The sequence below is a fragment of the Ahaetulla prasina genome, chromosome 1, assembly GCF_028640845.1.
Source record: "Ahaetulla prasina isolate Xishuangbanna chromosome 1, ASM2864084v1, whole genome shotgun sequence".
NCBI lineage: Eukaryota > Metazoa > Chordata > Lepidosauria > Squamata > Colubridae > Ahaetulla > Ahaetulla prasina.
The window spans coordinates 338,658,884-338,677,162 of NC_080539.1; the positions used below are offsets into that span (position 1 = coordinate 338,658,884).

The 18,279-nt window shown below is 36.6% G+C and overlaps 1 protein-coding gene across 3 annotated transcripts in view; it reads left to right on the forward strand.

The window, feature by feature from the left end:
* Nucleotides 1-6,082, forward strand: part of TECPR2 (tectonin beta-propeller repeat containing 2) — a 52,800-nt gene extending 46,718 nt beyond the window's left edge. For all 3 annotated transcript variants that reach the window (XM_058162727.1, XM_058162729.1, XM_058162728.1), the window contains exons 18-20: nt 1,178-1,319; nt 2,086-2,235; nt 3,114-6,082. In XM_058162727.1, coding sequence (XP_058018710.1) covers nt 1,178-1,319; nt 2,086-2,235; nt 3,114-3,271 — 450 coding nt within the window. In that variant the 3' untranslated portion in view covers nt 3,272-6,082. The remainder of the gene's footprint in view (nt 1-1,177; nt 1,320-2,085; nt 2,236-3,113) is intronic.
* Nucleotides 6,083-18,279: the final 12,197 nt, after the last annotated feature.

An 18,279-nucleotide genomic window follows, 5' to 3' on the forward strand; every position in this document is an offset into this window, starting at 1 on the left:
TCTGGACTCTCAGTTGAATAGAGTTCATGAAAACCTGTGTGCCCTTTTCAGGTTTGCTGTGCAAAATAGTAATGCAGAAACAAAAAGGCAATGGAGACTAATTCAGTCAGAACACTAATGGAACTCTATATACCATTGAAGGCATCATAAATATGATTTCATGAATTAAATGCATAGAACCTTCTAGAACAACTTTCCTAGTTAGTTGGTTTTCAGATAAGATGAACAAGCTAATAAAAAACGTGTTCCATCAATGCTGGACTATACCAGGAAGGTCTCCATAAGTCTAAAAAGATGATTTATACAACAGTGTGCATCAGATAATTTGTAAAAGTTACAAAATAACATATTAAAAATAGGGATCAATGAATTTCATAAATTCTGGTTAAAAAAACCAATTTAATTAGCTTCACATAAATGGGCACTACTAAAACCTCAGAAAAGGAATTCTAAATTTGGAAAGATTTTGAAGACTGAAGCCACTACTTAAAATTCAAGCAATATCTTTAGAAATAGATAAATAAAAATGCTGGATTGGCAAGATGGTGCAATAAGTGGTCTACATGGCTAAATTTAATAATATGTTAAAGGACAGAGCTAATTTTATATTAACATTTGATGGATATATTCTTAGTTTCTACAAATGTTATTGACTTACACATTATCCTATGTATTTATTTATTTCACTAACTATGAAATATATTTAACTGCTATATTTTGGGTTGTATTTTATGACTGTTATTCTCATAAATGTGTATATATATATATATATATATACACACACACACACATATATTATATATATATTATATATAAAACCTTTGGATTAGGTTAGAAAAGCACCTTAAGTAACATAACTTGCACAAAAATTGTGGTCAATGTTCTGAACCCTTGATTTCCCTAAACCTAGTTTTATTTTGTACCAGTTAAAAATTTCTAATAATTTTCTTGTCTTTTACCATTTGTGCATGCTTATTGGTGGAGGGGTGAAATTGAACTTACTGAAATTGCATTGATATTCAATTCATGGTGAATTATTTCATTACTGAAATAAATAAGGTGACATTGAGGTTTTCTTTTTCCAGAATTGACTAATTTGATCAGTGGTTTATTCAGTTAGTTTGCCAATTCACAAAATAGGATCTGTAACATCAAACAGTATGTTTTACTTTTGTAGGCAGCCGGAGTCCACTTGATCAGGGTGTACTCAAGTCCTAATGACCAGAGTTTGTGGGCCATTGACAACAAGTGCAATGTTCATGTGCGCACTGGGATTACAGAGGAGATGCCGGTAGGCACAGATTGGGATCAGGTTCCAGGTAAGATTACTTAACAACTATATGCTTTGGTTGTAACTTGAGTACAGGTAGTCCTGTACGACCACAACTGAGCCCAACATTTCTGTAATTAAGTGAGACATTTGTTAAGTGAGTTTTACCACATTTACAAACTTTCTTGCCACAGTTGTTAAGTGAATCCCAGCAGCCGATGTTAATAACCTGGTTGTTAAGTGAATCTGGCTTCCCCATTGACTTTGTTTTTCAGAAGGTTGCAAAAGGTGATCACTTGACTGTGGGACACAGCAACAATAAATATGAACCAGTTGCCAAGCGTCTGAATTTTGATCACATGGTCATACAGATGCTGCAAAAGTAGTAACTATGAAAAACAGTCATAAGTCACGTTTTTCAATGCCATTGTAACTTTGAATGGTCATTAATGAACTGTTGTAAGTGAAAAACTACCTGTATTACCAATGTTTGGACCCATCTTAATTAATTTACTTAAATTTTTGTAACACATTTTGATTATGCAAAAAAATCTCCTACCTCTGCCAACATCCTAAATTGTGGCACTCATCACAAGATGTTGTAAGGCCCAGTAGATTAAAAAGGAATAAATAGACTCAAATATTTCATAGAGTGTACATATAGTTCTTAGCTGTGAAGATAAAAAATGTATGAAGCTACCCTTTTTTTTTGTTTTTATGCTTTGTTTTAATTTATTCTAATGATATGTTTCTTCTGAATACAGTATACATAGTATCCATCTCAAAGTTTGTACCTCAAATGTCTTGGCTTTTAGGGCTTCAGGCAAATGAGTTAGTAATAAGCATGAAGACTGTATGGGCACGTTGTCCAAATGGAGATGTAGCACGCCGATATGGCATCACAGATAAAAATCCTGCAGGTGATTACTGGAAGAAGATTCCAGGAAATGTTTCTTGTTTGGCAGGTGAGTATCTCCCTCCCTTCCTTTCCTCTCTCCATTATGTGTTATTTGGGGGATTATAGCAGGAATTCTGTTTATTCAGGATCAGAAAGCTGACATATATCAGCTGTTCTAATCAGTTTGATCTTAATTTCACACAACTCCTTTCTACATCTAGATTTTAAGTCCCCCAAACAGCCTTAAAGAGATCTTATTTAATCGTTTTTATCTCCATTTGGAATAACAAACTGCCATTGGCTTATCTCTTTACTGTAGAACACATGAGCCATTCACTACCAAAACAAATCATGCAAACATATATCAGCATACAGACAAAGTGATATCAAGCAAATTCTATTCCAACAACTACTTTCAACTGAATCATTGGACTTTTTCTGTTTTCTGTTTATTTTTTAATTTAGATGAAGTTGGAAAGAAAATGAGACAAAGTTTCTTTCTCCAAACTTAGTTGACAAGTTTAATTTTTTATTATTGGTTGGTTGCACACTCAGCCTGATTTTTAGACTGAACGGCATTTTTATCCACCTTTCCTGTCCTTCCCAAGGACCTGGGATAGGCAAATGTTGTTTACTGGTATTAAAGGTAGCATCACAGAATGTAAGCTTTTCCAAGTACAGCAGCTGTATTTTGTATTTAATTAGTGGGGATTTTGTCAGTGCCAATGGTATCCAAATAGTACTCCATTGTTATTGTTGTTACTGCAAAGACATTAAATCAATTAGAAAAGTTAATGCTGACCACAAATCCCATTGGTTTCAGTGGCCATAATCTTAAATATAATTCAGCCTTACATTTTTCTGGTTGGAGGTAAACTAGATTTCTTGAGTCATTGGTTCTTCTATTTTGTATACCAAAACTAATTTGCTGTTATTGTTTCCCAGTTACACCTCTAGATGAACTGTGGGCAGTTGGTTCTTCAGGAAATCTCATTCACCGTCTCACAAAGACATTCCAGCATTCTTATAACATGCAGAAACAGAGTGATGCTTCTATATCGTTTCACTCTGATGATTTTGAGGATGAGTGGGAAGTGATATAAAACGAATAACAGTAAATAAGCAAGAACACATCCTTGGGAATCCTGTCACTTGGGAAATACCAAGCTTTTGAAGCCACAAGCATTTTATAACATTACCTTTTTGAGATATAGGAGACTAATTTATATAGTAGTCCTCAAATTGTTTAGTGAAATGTCTTGTTCAGTATATCTCAGGTGAGGCAGGCAATACAGCTTAAAGAAATTGTGAACTTGTCTTTATTCTAGAAGTTGTACTTTGACCATAATTTATCAATTTAACCTCATTAACAGCAAAATGAATTTGCTGTAGCATGCAAGCTAATGTCTGTACTACATAGGAAGAATTTCTGTTATATTACCTATTTCTCAGCTGCTACTATTTAGTTTTTACCTTAGAGATATTAATCTCTTAGGAAAAAAATGGGTATGCCTTTATTAGAAAGGAATAAAATACTATAATTTTTTTCAGTGGAAAGAGCTGCACAATTTAGTGCTCAGATTAAAGTTTCATTATCAGAGCTCTACAGAACTTTTTGCTCTGATTAACTGGGCTAAAATTATTAGTTCCCCTTATTCTTCCCTAACTTTGAGTCTCTTGTGAATTGAGATTATAACTACAAATTCCCAGCCATGTGTAACATTTTGATTGAGAAGTGTGGACATTTTGGTTGCAAGGTATCTTGGAGGGCTTCTGGTTAGGGGAGATTGCCTTACATGTTTTTCCAAACAATTTAGGCTATTGTTCCACAGATGCCTATGAGAGCTAAACACAAAATCATAAGTCATTTCAGTAAAATGAGGGTGGCTCTGTGGGTGAGATTCAGTACCACATTTAGCCTGACAGAATTAAGCCTGTGTTCAGAGTAGATTCTGTTTTTCCTTTTGTACCATAATTTATAATCAAATCTAAATATAGTACTAAAGAAGCTTATCCCAAAAGAAAGGTTGTGGTACTCATCAGGATTTGCCTTTATAATAGGAAATTTTAGCTACATTAGCTAAATCTTGCAATGTCTTATATTTAAAATGTTTACAGCAGAGATGCTTAGATATATAATTTACTGATCACTGCGGCTTATGTGTCATAATTATCAAATTTCTTAAGAACACTGTAAAACAAAACATAATCCCAGTAGTTTTCATTTATAGTACTTTTTAATATATATGCATATTTATTTGAGACCTGAATATTTGAAGCAACTATTACTGAATCTGCAAATGAGCTAACGGAAGTGATACTGGATGAACCGCAGTGGAGATAATGAGATTTTTTTTTCTTTCCTTCTAAAACTGTCTGATACAACCCTATATCAGTGGATTTTCCACATAAGAACTAATTTTGGCACCATAGACATACTTATTAGCAGCAGCAGCACTTGTGTGATCAATACTATGTTCTTGGTTGATTCTTTTATTTTGGAGTGACCAAGTGGTTATACTTGTTTTATTCTGAGATCTCATCTATTTGAAATGGCCTCTGAGGGTTTTGTAACTAACTAGTTGTCCATCTATCCCTAGTTCAATTGACATACTACTTTGGAAGTCCTTTGACAACTGGGATTCCAGTGCCATCACTTCTCTGAAGTCCAGAAATTTTGAGAAAGTAGAGTGGCCCCTTAATGAACTTCTGGGCAAATATTCATATTCTAATAATGAAAAAAATGACACACTTGCATTTGTGTGTACCTAAAAATATGTATGAATGTTTGCATGTATATAAACACAATAATACTTTTTAAAATGCGCCCCTCTTTCATTAATTACTTAGTTTGCGAGTTTGTTTATACAGTGCATAATAGTGATTGGCTTGATTCATAAATATGAATTGGTGTTGACAGCTCTTCTAAGCCCAATGAGTTCTTTTGTATCTTCTAACAGTCTGAAATGTTTACCATTATAGTTTCACTTCCATAGACTTGTGGTTTTCCCCCCATAAGCTTTCAGATAAGTGCAATAAACTAGATTTTTTTCTTAAAAAGTGTTTTTGTTTTGATATTTAATTTTGGTGTATTTATTTATGAAATATTTAGGCTGCCCCAATCTATTATGTCTCTGAGTAAAACTATTCTAAGTTGGTTTTATGGAGCTATACAATAAACATTTTGATAACATTAATGAAACTTCCAAGAAAACTTTACAGTTTCTTTTTCTAGGTCCTAAAAATCCAGGTTTTGAACTAATAATACTATTTGGTTGGAAACAGTATGTGAAGACTTAATTCAATTATTTTGAGGAATTATTGTTTCATCAAATACGCAGTTCTACTTGGTTGGTTCCAGATGATCACCTTTGTATTAGTATATTTATGCAACTATGTGTATGATTTTTAGGTAATAGAGGGGGTTCAGACTGGTCTTCACATTGTCGTAAACAGTGATGGCTAATCTTTTCAGAACCAAGTGCCCAAAGCACCCAAACCCCAAAAATGTAATGTGCGCATGGCCCCTGCGTGCAGCCTCCCGCCCCCCCGTGCATGCTCGCACATCTCCCACGTGCCCCTGGCCCATGCATATGCAGCAGAGACCCGAAGACCAGCTGGCTAGTGGGAGGTACGCACACATGTATGGCGGAGCTGAGCTGAGCTGGGGCGATGCCTCGCTGCCCACAGAGGGCGCTATGTGTCATGTCTGGTTCTCCATCATTGTCGTAAAGCACCCAGAGTCATTTGTTTGAGGCAGTTAACAAAATAAATGTTCAGCTCTCGTAAGGAGCTATATTGACTCAGGTATTCAATCAAAGAGATAACACTCATGTCTAGATTTGAAAGGTCTTTGAAAACATGCTCGTGGACTTATAGAAATGAATCATGTCTTGATCAAAATCTCTACCAAATTCAGAAAAAAAAGATTTATTGGTTATCGGGATGATAGATGCTACAAATTATCGCCATTTAAATTATTTACTCATGTCATACATTTGTTCGGGAATTCAATATTGCATACACAATTTCCCCCCAAGAACAGTCCAGAGGTAGATTGGGCTGAGAGTGACTGAGTCAAAGTTGGCATCTGAAATTTCATGGCTGATGGTGGAATTTGAATTTGAGTTTGTCTGGTACATTCTACATCTTAATTATGACACCATATTTTAGCCTCCAGCAATTCATGGTCACACATATAGCAACAGCAATAGCACTTAGACTTATATACTGCTTCATAGTGCTTTACAGCCCTCTCTAAGCAGTTTACAGAGACAGCTTATTACCCCCAACAGTCTGGGTCCTCATTTTACTGACCACGGAAGGCTGAAAGACTGAGTCAACCTTGAGCCTGGTAAGATTCAGTCTGCCAAAATGCTGGCAGCTGGTGATCAGCAGAAGTAGCCTGCAATACTGTACTCTAACCACTGCACCGCCATGGCTCTGCACTGCATATAGAAATGCAGAAAATGAAACATTAACTCTTCAAGAACAAAATTCACCCCAAGAGCAAAGAGTGCAATTCTGTGCATATTTGTAATATTTCACAGTTACATACAGTTCTAAAAGATTCAAAACCACACCACTGAAGATGTAAATCCTAAAATGTTGGACTGTTAACTTAGATCCATGATGGCGAACCTATGGCACACATGCCAGAGGTGGTACGCAGCGCCCTCTCTGATGGCACGCAAGCCGTCACCCCAGTTCTCTCTGCTGCGCATGCGCAGGGCATTCTATTTGTAGAACAATTGCAAAAATATCTCTTGAGATATAGCCACAACGGGGAAACATTAACTGATTTATACAATAGGGACAATAGATGGCCTCACATATCTCCTCAGTTCAACTTATGTATGATTCTACCTACAGTATTTTACTTTGCAAAGCAATTTTGGCTTTCCATTATATTACCAATTCAATTACAGTACCACTTCAAGAATAATTGCCCTTTTAAGTGAACTTCAAATAAGATTCTTTTTCAGTGAGAGAATTTACTGGTGCATATCTTCTGAAATTGCTTTGGCTATAGAATATTCTACTATAGAAAAAAAGATCTCTTCACCACGTTTTATTATTGTTGAAAGATATAACCACTGATATTTTAATATCAATTCATGAAACCCTTAGAAAAAGTATGCAGTGGACTAATGGATTAAATGGCCTTTCCATGGTCTGAAACGGGAGAGGAAAATCTTGCACTTTTTTTTTTACTGCAGATTAAGCTAGACTGCACAAATGGGTAGTTTCTTCAAACTTTGAGGTGTGGCCAGTCATGGCACAGTGACACAACACAAAGTGAGGGGGGAAAAATCACCATAATAACTTTACTTGAAAGTTGGTGGATATAATGGATAGAATTTACCACAAAGTTATAACATATTAGATCGGAGAGGGAAGCCCCAATATAGTTCATTTTTAATGTTTTGAGAATATTGGGAGCATTCATTAATTTATTTGGAAATTTTATTTTTTCATCTTAAATGTGTAAATCCGAGATATTAACAATGCATAAAAATAATTAAAAATAAAATAATACAGAATTCAATCTTACTATAACTGAGGCACCTTAAAAAAGTGCTAGCACTAACACATACAGTATACTAGGCTCCACTAATGTCCTGTCCTTAATGCCTTAAGAAAGAGCTGTGTTTTATGGCCTTTCTGAAGTCCAATAAATGTCTCAGGAGGGAGGCTCTTCCAAGGGCAATGGCAGCCCTTCCAATCGCAGGTCACATGAAGAAAAACACAAAAAGAAAAAAAATTAGTAGTTCAGATTCCCCTTGGTATTAAGCCATTGCAAATGAAAGTACTTCAGATCTTGGGCTAGCAGAGATGGCTGTGGCAGATAGCCTTATTTTAGTCTTCTACAGGAACTTCGTTACATTTTCTGAATGATCAAAACCAAGCCAACCTAAATCCATATACAACATTTCAGAAATGTTACCATAGGACAGAGGTCTTCAAACTTGCCAGCTTTAAGACTTGTGGACTTCAACTCCCAGAATTCTCCCAGAATAGCATAGCTGGCTGGAGAATTCTGGGAGTTGAAGTCCACAAGTCTTAAAGCTGCCAAGTCTGAAGATTTCTGCCATAGGAGCTAGATGCGAGGGAAAGAAAATTGAAATCTTAGATTATATTTCACCAAGAGTACTAATTGGTGCCCTCAGTTATCTAAATGTTCAACTTTTGAATGATGCCATATTTATTTATTAAAAAAATATACACTCAGCCTATTCCCTTTAACATAGTCATAAGATTTTGCTGAGTCTGCAATTAATCTTTTTTTTTTCTTGCTATGTAGAGGTAAGACCATTTCTTTTGGTTCAAGAGTCACCTTTTGACATGAGTGGCAAATAAATTTAATAAAAAAAAAACAAAAAACAAAATAAATATTGAACTAGCTCTGGTATGTTTAGCAGGAACCCCATATGAGCAATAGCTAGAGTGCAGCTCATAAACCCATACATGTTCTTAATTCAGACACTGATTTACTGACCTGAATTGGGTAGTTTCACATAATACCCTGACCCATAATATAAGCATGGTTGGGAGTGGTCTTTTAGCACATGGGCCATAAATTAGATGGTCACATTTTTGCCTGCAGACTGAGTTACTTTCTCCACCTCATTAGACTTTGATATAGAACATGATCTGTTTTTCTCTTGATGCATATGGAAACAAGAAAAACTGGTTGTCTTCATAAGCCTATGTACTCTTCTCAGTCATCCTTACTACGTGCACTTGAGTTTACTTCCAAATAAACATGCATCTGACTGTTCTGTGAGATTTCTCTGATCATGTAACAGTCCTAATTGCTAGTGTTGTATTTACCATGATTAAAGAAGAATAGAAAAAAGATGGACAAACACATCTCACTGATGCAAGGCATCACGGCTATGCTATGAAGCATGTAGGGTTTTCAATTTCTCTCCCTTGGATCTGGCAATTTCACCAGTGCTGTTTTTTACAAACAATGTTCCTGATGAGATCCCCCTTGAATACTGTATTGAAGTGCCTTTCTTCCATTATAATAAGAGTTCTCTTTGAAAGAAAGTGGAAGCAAGACTTCTCAGTCATCACTTATACTTTTTGATTGCTTCCTGACAAATTAGTACTCTTTCTTTCAAATGCCAGCTCAGATTGGTCCTTTGGAGCTTATTGAGAAAAAACCCACCGAAGAGAAAAAGCAGAGCCTCCCCTTTCTTTCTCTCATATAGCAACATGACACAAGATTTTGTAGGTATCTGGGCAACTGTTTCTAATGCTTTGGTGCCAAAGTGGGAGGCAAGGAAAGACTTTTTTGACTGCTGAACAAAAGGCCACCAATTACATACTTAAGATTTCTCACAGCTGTTGCGCTATTGCCTCCTACCCAGCAGAAATCTGCAGAATTCAAAATAAGGCTGTGGTGTCACGAACAAGAATGCCACCCTTGCATCTTGAATCCCTGCCAGAAAAATCTCTATGGATGCACCCTAAATAGCTTTCCTAATGGTGAACCTGGTTATGAAAGCATAAATTGCAAAATTAAATACCTGTTAAAATACTGGCATAACTTCCGACTGATAAAGAAAAACTTGAAAACTACATTTTCTCCAAGGGCCGACAATCTCTACAGCCTGTTTTCAAGCCTTGCAATCTATTGAGGTTCAGGATGAGGATCAACAAACGCTATTGCATGTAACCAGAGAGGTGGTTTTTTATTTTTTTGTGTGTTTTTTTTTAAAGAAAATTGATTTTCTTGAAATTCTGCTCAATTTTTGTCCTGCTAGGTACTTTTGAAAAAAGAAGCCTAGATCCAGAGGAATCATGAAGAGCTTTATTACTGGGATGCTTCCCCTAAATTATCCAATCCCTCATTATTCTCCCTTCCTGTGTCTTAGCTTTTAACTTAAAAAGCAACGCTGAATTCCAAGGAAAGTTCAGATTTGTCTTTAGGAATGCCATTTTACTGCCTGAAGATCACTTGAGAGAATACAGTGTTGAATGGTGGCAAAAAAACAACTGCAAGGATTAATCAACTTGATAATGATTTGACAGGGAATTTTAAAAAGCTCATGGATTCTTGGGGGTCTTTGCCAAATGAATTTTTTTTGGTGTATTATTGTTTGCATAAAATACTTCATTTATTTGTTGTGTACTTAACCTAATTTTCTGGCCCTGACTTACAAAGAAATCTATAACTATAACTGCACAAGGTGGATTCACATAATATGGTAGGCTGCAATGAGATTGGCTAATATATGGTATTGTTTTTGTGTGAGCTCAGCTGATCAAATATAGGTTGTGGACAGTACATAAACTCATTGTGAGTTTTGTCATAAGGCATAGGTTGTTAGAAACACAGTGTTGCAATTCTTCAGGTGAATTGTGAAAAATTGGCAATGGTATCTGAATCTTTCTTGTTTAAAAGAGGCAACAACCAGTTGTTTTTCATTTGTGAAATGGAGGCAACTTAGCATAGTCAGGAATAGACTTGTGTGAAAGCCATATGAGTAATGTTGGTACTGAAAAGCCACCTTGCTACCAACAATATCCAAACTGTGATGAACACAGCAGGGAAGAATTATGAAAAGAGATATCATATATCCCCCTCAGATCCCCCCTCCTTCTCCAGGCTAAATGCATTCAGTGCCTCCAACTGTTCTTCATAAATTTTTCCTTCCAGGTTCCTTATCACCTTGGTTGCTCTCCTCCATAATGATCCAGTTGGTCTGTTTCTTCTAAACTGGTAACCAAACTAGATGTAACGTGTGGCTTACCAATGTAGACTAGAACCAGTACTTCTCTTGAGATGGATGTGTGTGTGTGTGTGTGTGTGTGTGTATGTGTGTGTTTGGTTATTCAGATTTTCTCCCACATAAATTGGAAGTGTCTTGGTGACGTTTCGATGAAATCCCATTCGTATATATATAGAATAGAATAGAATAGAATTTTATTGGCCAAGTGTGATTGGACACACAAGGAATTTGTCTTGGTGCATATGCTCTCAGTGTACATAAAGGAAAAGATACATTCATCAAGGTACAACATTTACAACACAATTGATGATCAATATATCAATATAAATCATAAGGATTGCCAGCAACAAGTTATAGTCATACAGTCATAAGTGGAAAGAGATTGGTGATGGGAACTATGAAACGATTAATAGTAGTGCAGATTCAGTAAATAGTCTGACAGTGTTGAGGGAATTATTTGTTTAGCAGAGTGATGGCCTTCGGGAAAAAACTGTTCTTGTGTCTAGTTGTTCTGGTGTGCAGTGCTCTATAGCGTCGTTTTGAGGGTAGGAGTTGAAACAGTTTATATCCAGGATGCGAGGGATCTGCAAATATTTTCACGGCCCTCTTCTTGATTCGTGCAGTATACAGGTCCTCAATGGAAGGCAAGTTGGTAGCAATTATTTTTTCTGCAGTTCTAATTATCCTCTGAAGTCTGTGTTTTTCTTGTTGGGTTGCAGAACCGAACCAGACAGTTATAGAGGTGCAAATGACAGACTCAATAATGCCTATATCCTATATCCTTCCCCAATCTTTGTGTCATCTACAAATTTGATAATCCTATTATTTATAAATATATTGAACAGGGCCTAGAATGGCCTGTTGCAGTATACCATTCATCACTTCGTCCAGACTGTTGTAGAGCTGCTGAGGTACATTTATTTATTGGGTACAATTGTTCAGCAAATTTTATATCCATTTAACAGTAGCACACCTGTGATCAATTAAACTTTCAAAAATTGAGATCAAGTTGGTTAACCATGACTTCTGCCAAATACATGCTCCCAAAAAGATTGCTTAATGATATGTTTCAGAGTTTTCCTCTCACTATCAATAGCAAGATCTGTGACTAGTTAAGTCCTCTTTTCTTCCTTTTCTGGAGACAATATTTCTCCTTCTCCAGTCTTCTGGCACTAGACTTGTCCAAATTTCACTGAAGGGGGCAATTTGTATTCCCAAACTGGCTGGCATTGAAAGTGTGACCAATCACAACAGAATTGGAGCAGAATACAAAATGATGAATTTCTAGTCCTCCAGAATATTTCCTACCATTACAAATGATCCTCCCTCCCTCCTTCCCTCCCTCTCTCCCTCCCTCCTATACTTTGAAACGAAGCATTGGAATGCAGCCATCCATCATTTTTATTTTTAAGAACATCTGTACAACCAGTTCAGAGTCTAAAGGTTTTTACAGAAGTAGAAATAATGGAGGAGAGAATGTTTTGTTCCGCAGTTTGCTAGTTTTCTATTTTGTTTTTTTAATTGAAAGAATCTTTAAAAATCAGAAAGGAGCCTGATGCCAAAAAACCCGTCAAAACATTAGTGACCGGGTTACCCATCTGCAATAAAGGCTAAAGCAGATAGGGAGTTGGTAGGTCTGTTTGTTTAAAGTCTTTGTTTGTTCCAAATATGAGCTCAGACTTCAAGACCCTTTTCATATACTCTTTGGGGTATTGTGCATCCTTCCCTAATATGATGTCCTCCATACATTTAGAATGTTTCAAAGTTGCTTCCTCAGGACTCAGAGAGTTGACATTTAATATATTGAGGGACTATTAAATTGAGGTAGGCTGATTTAATATAAGAAAATTAATTATTTCCTTGAAAATTGCCTTCAAGTCTGTATATTGCATGGACCTGGATTTTTTTTTAAGTCAAGTTTTATACAAATGTTGCATTCTTAGAGTTATAATTCTCATTATCTGCTCAGAAATTGAATAGAAGGCAACACGAAAGACTTAACAAACTCTGCACCTGATGCAGAACCGTCTGCTGAAATCCACCATGCAGTTTGGTCATGATTGCCGGATGATGAATGGAAAAACACTGTGTTGTCCTTGCAACTCTTTTCCTAATATCTTAATATCTAATCTTTATCTTGATGGTTCTATATAAAAGTTTACTTTTTTCCTGCTTGAAGCCTCAAAGGAAAATGTCTGTTTATGCCCATGATGTTTCCCTTTAGTGTGGCTGATAATAACAATCCCATGCTGTTTTATAAAGCATGGCAGCACCTTTGCAGTAGCCATTCGTTGGCTGTTTAAATGTTCCACTGCAGAACATTGCAGAAATGCCTTCACAGTCATGACGTTTGCAATGACATGTACTGATTTCGATGAAAGACCTTTCCTGGGCATGTTTTCAAGTCTTAGGAAACAAAAGAGTTCCTTGTGTGGTAACACAAAAAAAAATTAAACAGTAGGCTTCTTGTTCCGTACGGTACTTCCCCCCTCCTTTTTTTTCTTTTTTCTTTTCAAATAATGATTTATCCAAATGTATTAACAAAGTTTGAAAATTGGTTCTGTCTCTGATGCAGCTATGATTTAAATCACCTATAGCACAACAGTAATTTGTTATTTCCAAACCAGGTTACATAGGAAATATGGATAAAAATTATCAAAGGAGGTTTAAAGCGAAAGCTGTTGGCTTACGTATGTTTGTAGAAGTACAAAAAGGCAAATGGAGGAAACCCATCCCGTGCCAGAGCTTGATACTGGGTAGCGGAAGAATGTTGACTGTTCAGATGAAAAGTTGGGAAACTCACTGTTTGGAGAAATGGCATGGGATAATGTTGAGAAGGATGGAAGGCAAGCATTTTGCTGCAGATTACATTTATTTTCAAGTGGCTTGACATATTTCATATGTTTGCAGCCATTTTTCAAGGGTACCTTCTGTGCAACTCCTTCCAGAAGGGACAGATAATTTTCTCATTTGTCTCCTTTTTATTTAGGCGATGCCAATACTAAATTGGCATAAAAATGAAGAGAGTTATATAAGCAACCCCCAAAAGATGCCCCCTTTCAGTTACAGAGAAGACAATGTGGAAGCTCTGAGGAAAGACATACTGTAAGTTACCAAAAGGGATCTTTATATTGAATGCTGGTGACAGCAATCAGAGTTGTTTTAGCAGGGAGCTGCTAGACTTTTTGGCATATGTGGCAGTGGTGGGTTTCCAATATTCTTACCACCATGCCCTTGGGCTTTGCTTGCTCGCATGCTTTCTGCGCATGCGCCCGGCCTCGAAAACGTGCCTAAATAGGATGTCATAGAGCCGGGGTGCGTGGGCCGGCCCACTTGCGATCTCCGCTACCGGTTCTTCTGAACTGGTCCAAACTGACTGAATACCACCTCTGATATGTGGTAAAGAAAAATGGGAGAAGGACGAGTAGTGTAACCTGCTCTGACTCCTAAATAAAAGGAGGGTGTAAATAAAATAAACAAGACACCAAATAAGTAACCAACCTCCAGAGTCCCCAACTCTTGGATGAATTGGTTCCAAGAATGACAGGTCCTGTTACAAAGTGCTATTGGATGAATTTCTCAAGGAAATGCTGAGGTAGGTTTATAGGCACAGTGGTAGTTTCACTTAACAAGGAATATCTGTAGTTATTGCTGGATCAGGTCAAGTCTTAATCTACCATTTTAGTTGTCACACTGGACATCATAGCATACTCAGTATGCATTTTCAGGATCTCAACTTTTTTAACAAAAATCTCTTTCCAGTTGGCCAAATCTCATGCTCAAAATTTTGATTATTATTTTGTTTTTATTTAGTTTTGACATTCATGCCAAATGAGTCCTAGATTACAATTTGGGCATCATTATATCACGCTAAAATCTGGTTGCCTAGCTGTGGCTGGTTATGTTGGGCAAATACTGTCTCTTATTGTAACTTCTCAAGGGTCTGATGGCCCTTCAGTACAGGCAGGAAAACAAGACTTTTTATCAAACTTCTGGTGAACCACAACTCCGTGGTCAAGGGAGACCTGTCCTTGAAAATCGCAGAAAGGAAATTAAGAACCTGAGTATTCAGGAAACATTCTCATTTATCCTTCCAGTCCATGGAAGAAGACTGGGAAAAGGTAAGACTACTATAATCCAATGATCATGATGGAAAAGATCTGATTTTGATTATCCTTGTGTGATGTATCAAGATAAATTAATCATTAGAATAATGATTGCACTTCACAAGGACAAGTGTGTTTGGCTAAACCAGGTAAAGATTGATTAGAAAGGTTTAACTTCAATTTATGAGATGTGGAATGTAAATCCTGAAATAAATCCCTCGTATAAAGGCATGTAATTGTAGAAAGTTAAACCTTATGGTTAAAATGAACCCTATACAACCACTCAAGAATAAAATTTAAAAAATTGACTCATAAAGTTAATGGTCTTCTTTGTACACTTTTACTCAGAGAATGGAAATAAACAAGATCAAGCTTGAGTGCTTAATCTAGAAGGACCAACACGATTTAATATGAAACAGACCTGGTAGGATGTGTTCTATGAGTGAAATATAGCAATTGAAGGCTAGCATTTAGTTAAAGAAAAGAGAAGAGAGACAGAGAATGCACTGCATTGCAAGTTAAGAGCAGCCTTTCTCGCTCATTGTAAATTAAGAGCACCCTTTTCTTGCACCCTTATTCAAGTGAATAAATTCGAAATGCTGTAGAGAGCATTTGGGTTAATTGCTGACTAAGAGTTAAGTATCTGGAAAGCTGAGACTGTATCCTAATGTGAAGCTTGACAGAGGGAATGTTTATCAAAGTTGCAGATGATAATAGATGGGATGGCTAACACCCTAGAAGAAAGAAACATGATTTTGATAGGTTATTGCAGTTACAGTTAGAAGATGGGTTAATAAATTAATACTATAGAATATAATTTAAGACACAAGGTCAGAGTTCTTCACTTACAAAAATCAATTGTACAAGTGTAGAATGGGGATATCTAGCTTGATGATGGTATTTGTGAAAGGTATCTTGGCTGCCAAGAAGGCAGATGCAATCTTAGGTTGTGTCAATAGAAGTATGCCTTTTAACACACAGGAAATAATTTTTTCACTATTTTGCTTTGGTTGAAAGTCACCTTGAGTATGGTGCTAAATTCTAACCATTGCACTTTAAGAGAATTGGAGCAATTCAGAAAAGGGCTACGAAGATGTCCAAAGGATTAGAAATTAAACCCTGAGATGACAGATTGAAGGAACAGGGAAAGTTTAGCTTTGAGGAAAGTTGATTGAGCTGGGCTATGATAGGACTTCTCAAATATCTGTAAGGATTTATTCAGAAGGTCTAACTCTAGACCTATTCTTCAACATTTTGTCACATATGGAATAGACTTAATAGCAATAGCACTTAGATTTATATACAGCTTCATAGCCCTCTCTAAATGGTTTACAGACTCAGCATTGCCCTCAACAATCTGACCACCTTGGAAGGATGGAAGGCTGAGTGGCTCCACCTTCAGCCCCTCAAAATCGAACTTCTGGAGTGAGCAGTTAGCCCGCAGTACTGAATTCTGAACAATGCGCCACCACAGCTCTTAAATCTTAAATTTCCTAACTTAAATGATAGGAAAGCAGATTTCTTCAACTAAATATTGTACGTATGTGCATGTGTGGGATAATTCAAATTATAAAAGAAATGTAACAGTGCAATAAAATACCCAGACGGGGTGGATTAGTTATATTGGTTACGTTCAGGCAGGTGCTAAACAGCCATGTATCTGGGGTGCAGAGAGAAGCCCAAAAGTAATGGCCTAAATCCAATTCTAGATATCTAACCTAAGCAGGACAACAGATTCTGAGCGAGAGCAGAGGCTCTCCTCCAACTCCATCACCCACATTCCATTCTGCTTCATGTCTCCTATTCTCAGTATTGATTCTTTGCTTTAATACTCTAGTTTTCCTCCAGGAGCTCAGAGTTATGTGTTTCAGGATCTTCTTTCTTTTTATCCCTACCAGTCACAAATCATAGATTGGGCTGACTGAGAGTAGGCTAAAATGGTCTAATAAACGAATGAGAATTTAGGCTTGTGTCTTCGCAGCCCAGATCTCACCATCATAACCACCACAGTTTAGTGGCACAGGTTCTGTGCCACTAAAGGACTGAAGTAAAATAGTTTTTTGCATTTCAGCCAACAACTGTGTATGGAGGGGAGAGATTCAGTCTAATCCCTCTGGACTAATCCTGCATCAATTTGGTAGATGAATCTGGGTGATTGTGAGTACACAATTTGACTCTCTTTTGCATCTTACGCTCATCCAAAACACTTTTTGTCCTTCTTGACCATTCTGTGGTGAGACATGGAACCCATCCGTAAGAATAACCAGCAGATGTGTACCGTATTTTGTGTTCAGGGGGGTAATGTTTATAACCCCATGTTCTAACAAAGTTCCTGAAAAAAAGAGTTGCTATGTGAGCTGGGTGGCTATACAAATGTAATAGACAGACAGACAGCTAGACAGATAGATAAGATATGACTCTGAAGAAGACAATGGCAACAAGGGTATGTGAAGCTTTGCATTTTTACATCTTGGTTCTTGACCTTCACCTTCATCAATATTTCTTCTGATCTCAAATAATTTTCGAATGACTGCAAAAATATTTTTTTGACTTTGAATGTTTTTTCAGTTTTCACTACTTCTTACTGAAATAATAGTTGCTGCTTATATTGTTCCACTATGATTCTTATTAATACCAATGGAGATTGCTATGTATTTAATTATTTTTTAAAATCTTTTTAATGCTCAGCTGATTTGACCTCCTCTTGGATATGTGTATTTTTAAATAAAAGTGAACTATTGGTGGCAGAGAAAATAACAACAACTTTTTAAAGAAATTGATTGCTGCAATATATTGCCATGAGAAAATAATGAGAGAGCAAGAGAGTAAGGACAGCTGGCCAATAGTTCAATTCTTTCTAATATCTAATAGCTGTTTTATACAATATTTTTTGTCCTTTTTCACATTAGCTGGACACAACTCTATAAGAGGTAATAGCTTAAACCAACATTTCAAACTCTGGTTGTGTTGTGTTTGTTTAAATTATATACAATCCTGTGGCATGTAATTTGAAGTTGACAAAGAAAAGGTGGAAAAACTGGACATACTCCAAACCTTCTTTTGCTGGTTAGGAGTATATCCAGTTTTGTTTTGTTTTTTTGCAGCAATCAAAAATGCATTGGTGCATTATTTACTGTTGATCTACTGAGTGTGGATTACAGAAGCTACTCTCTGTTTCATTGCTTGGTTTAGCTTCTGGCCTAAAATGCTAATTCACTTGGGCAGCTACAAATCGTCATGCTTTAAGCTGTGCATCCTGCC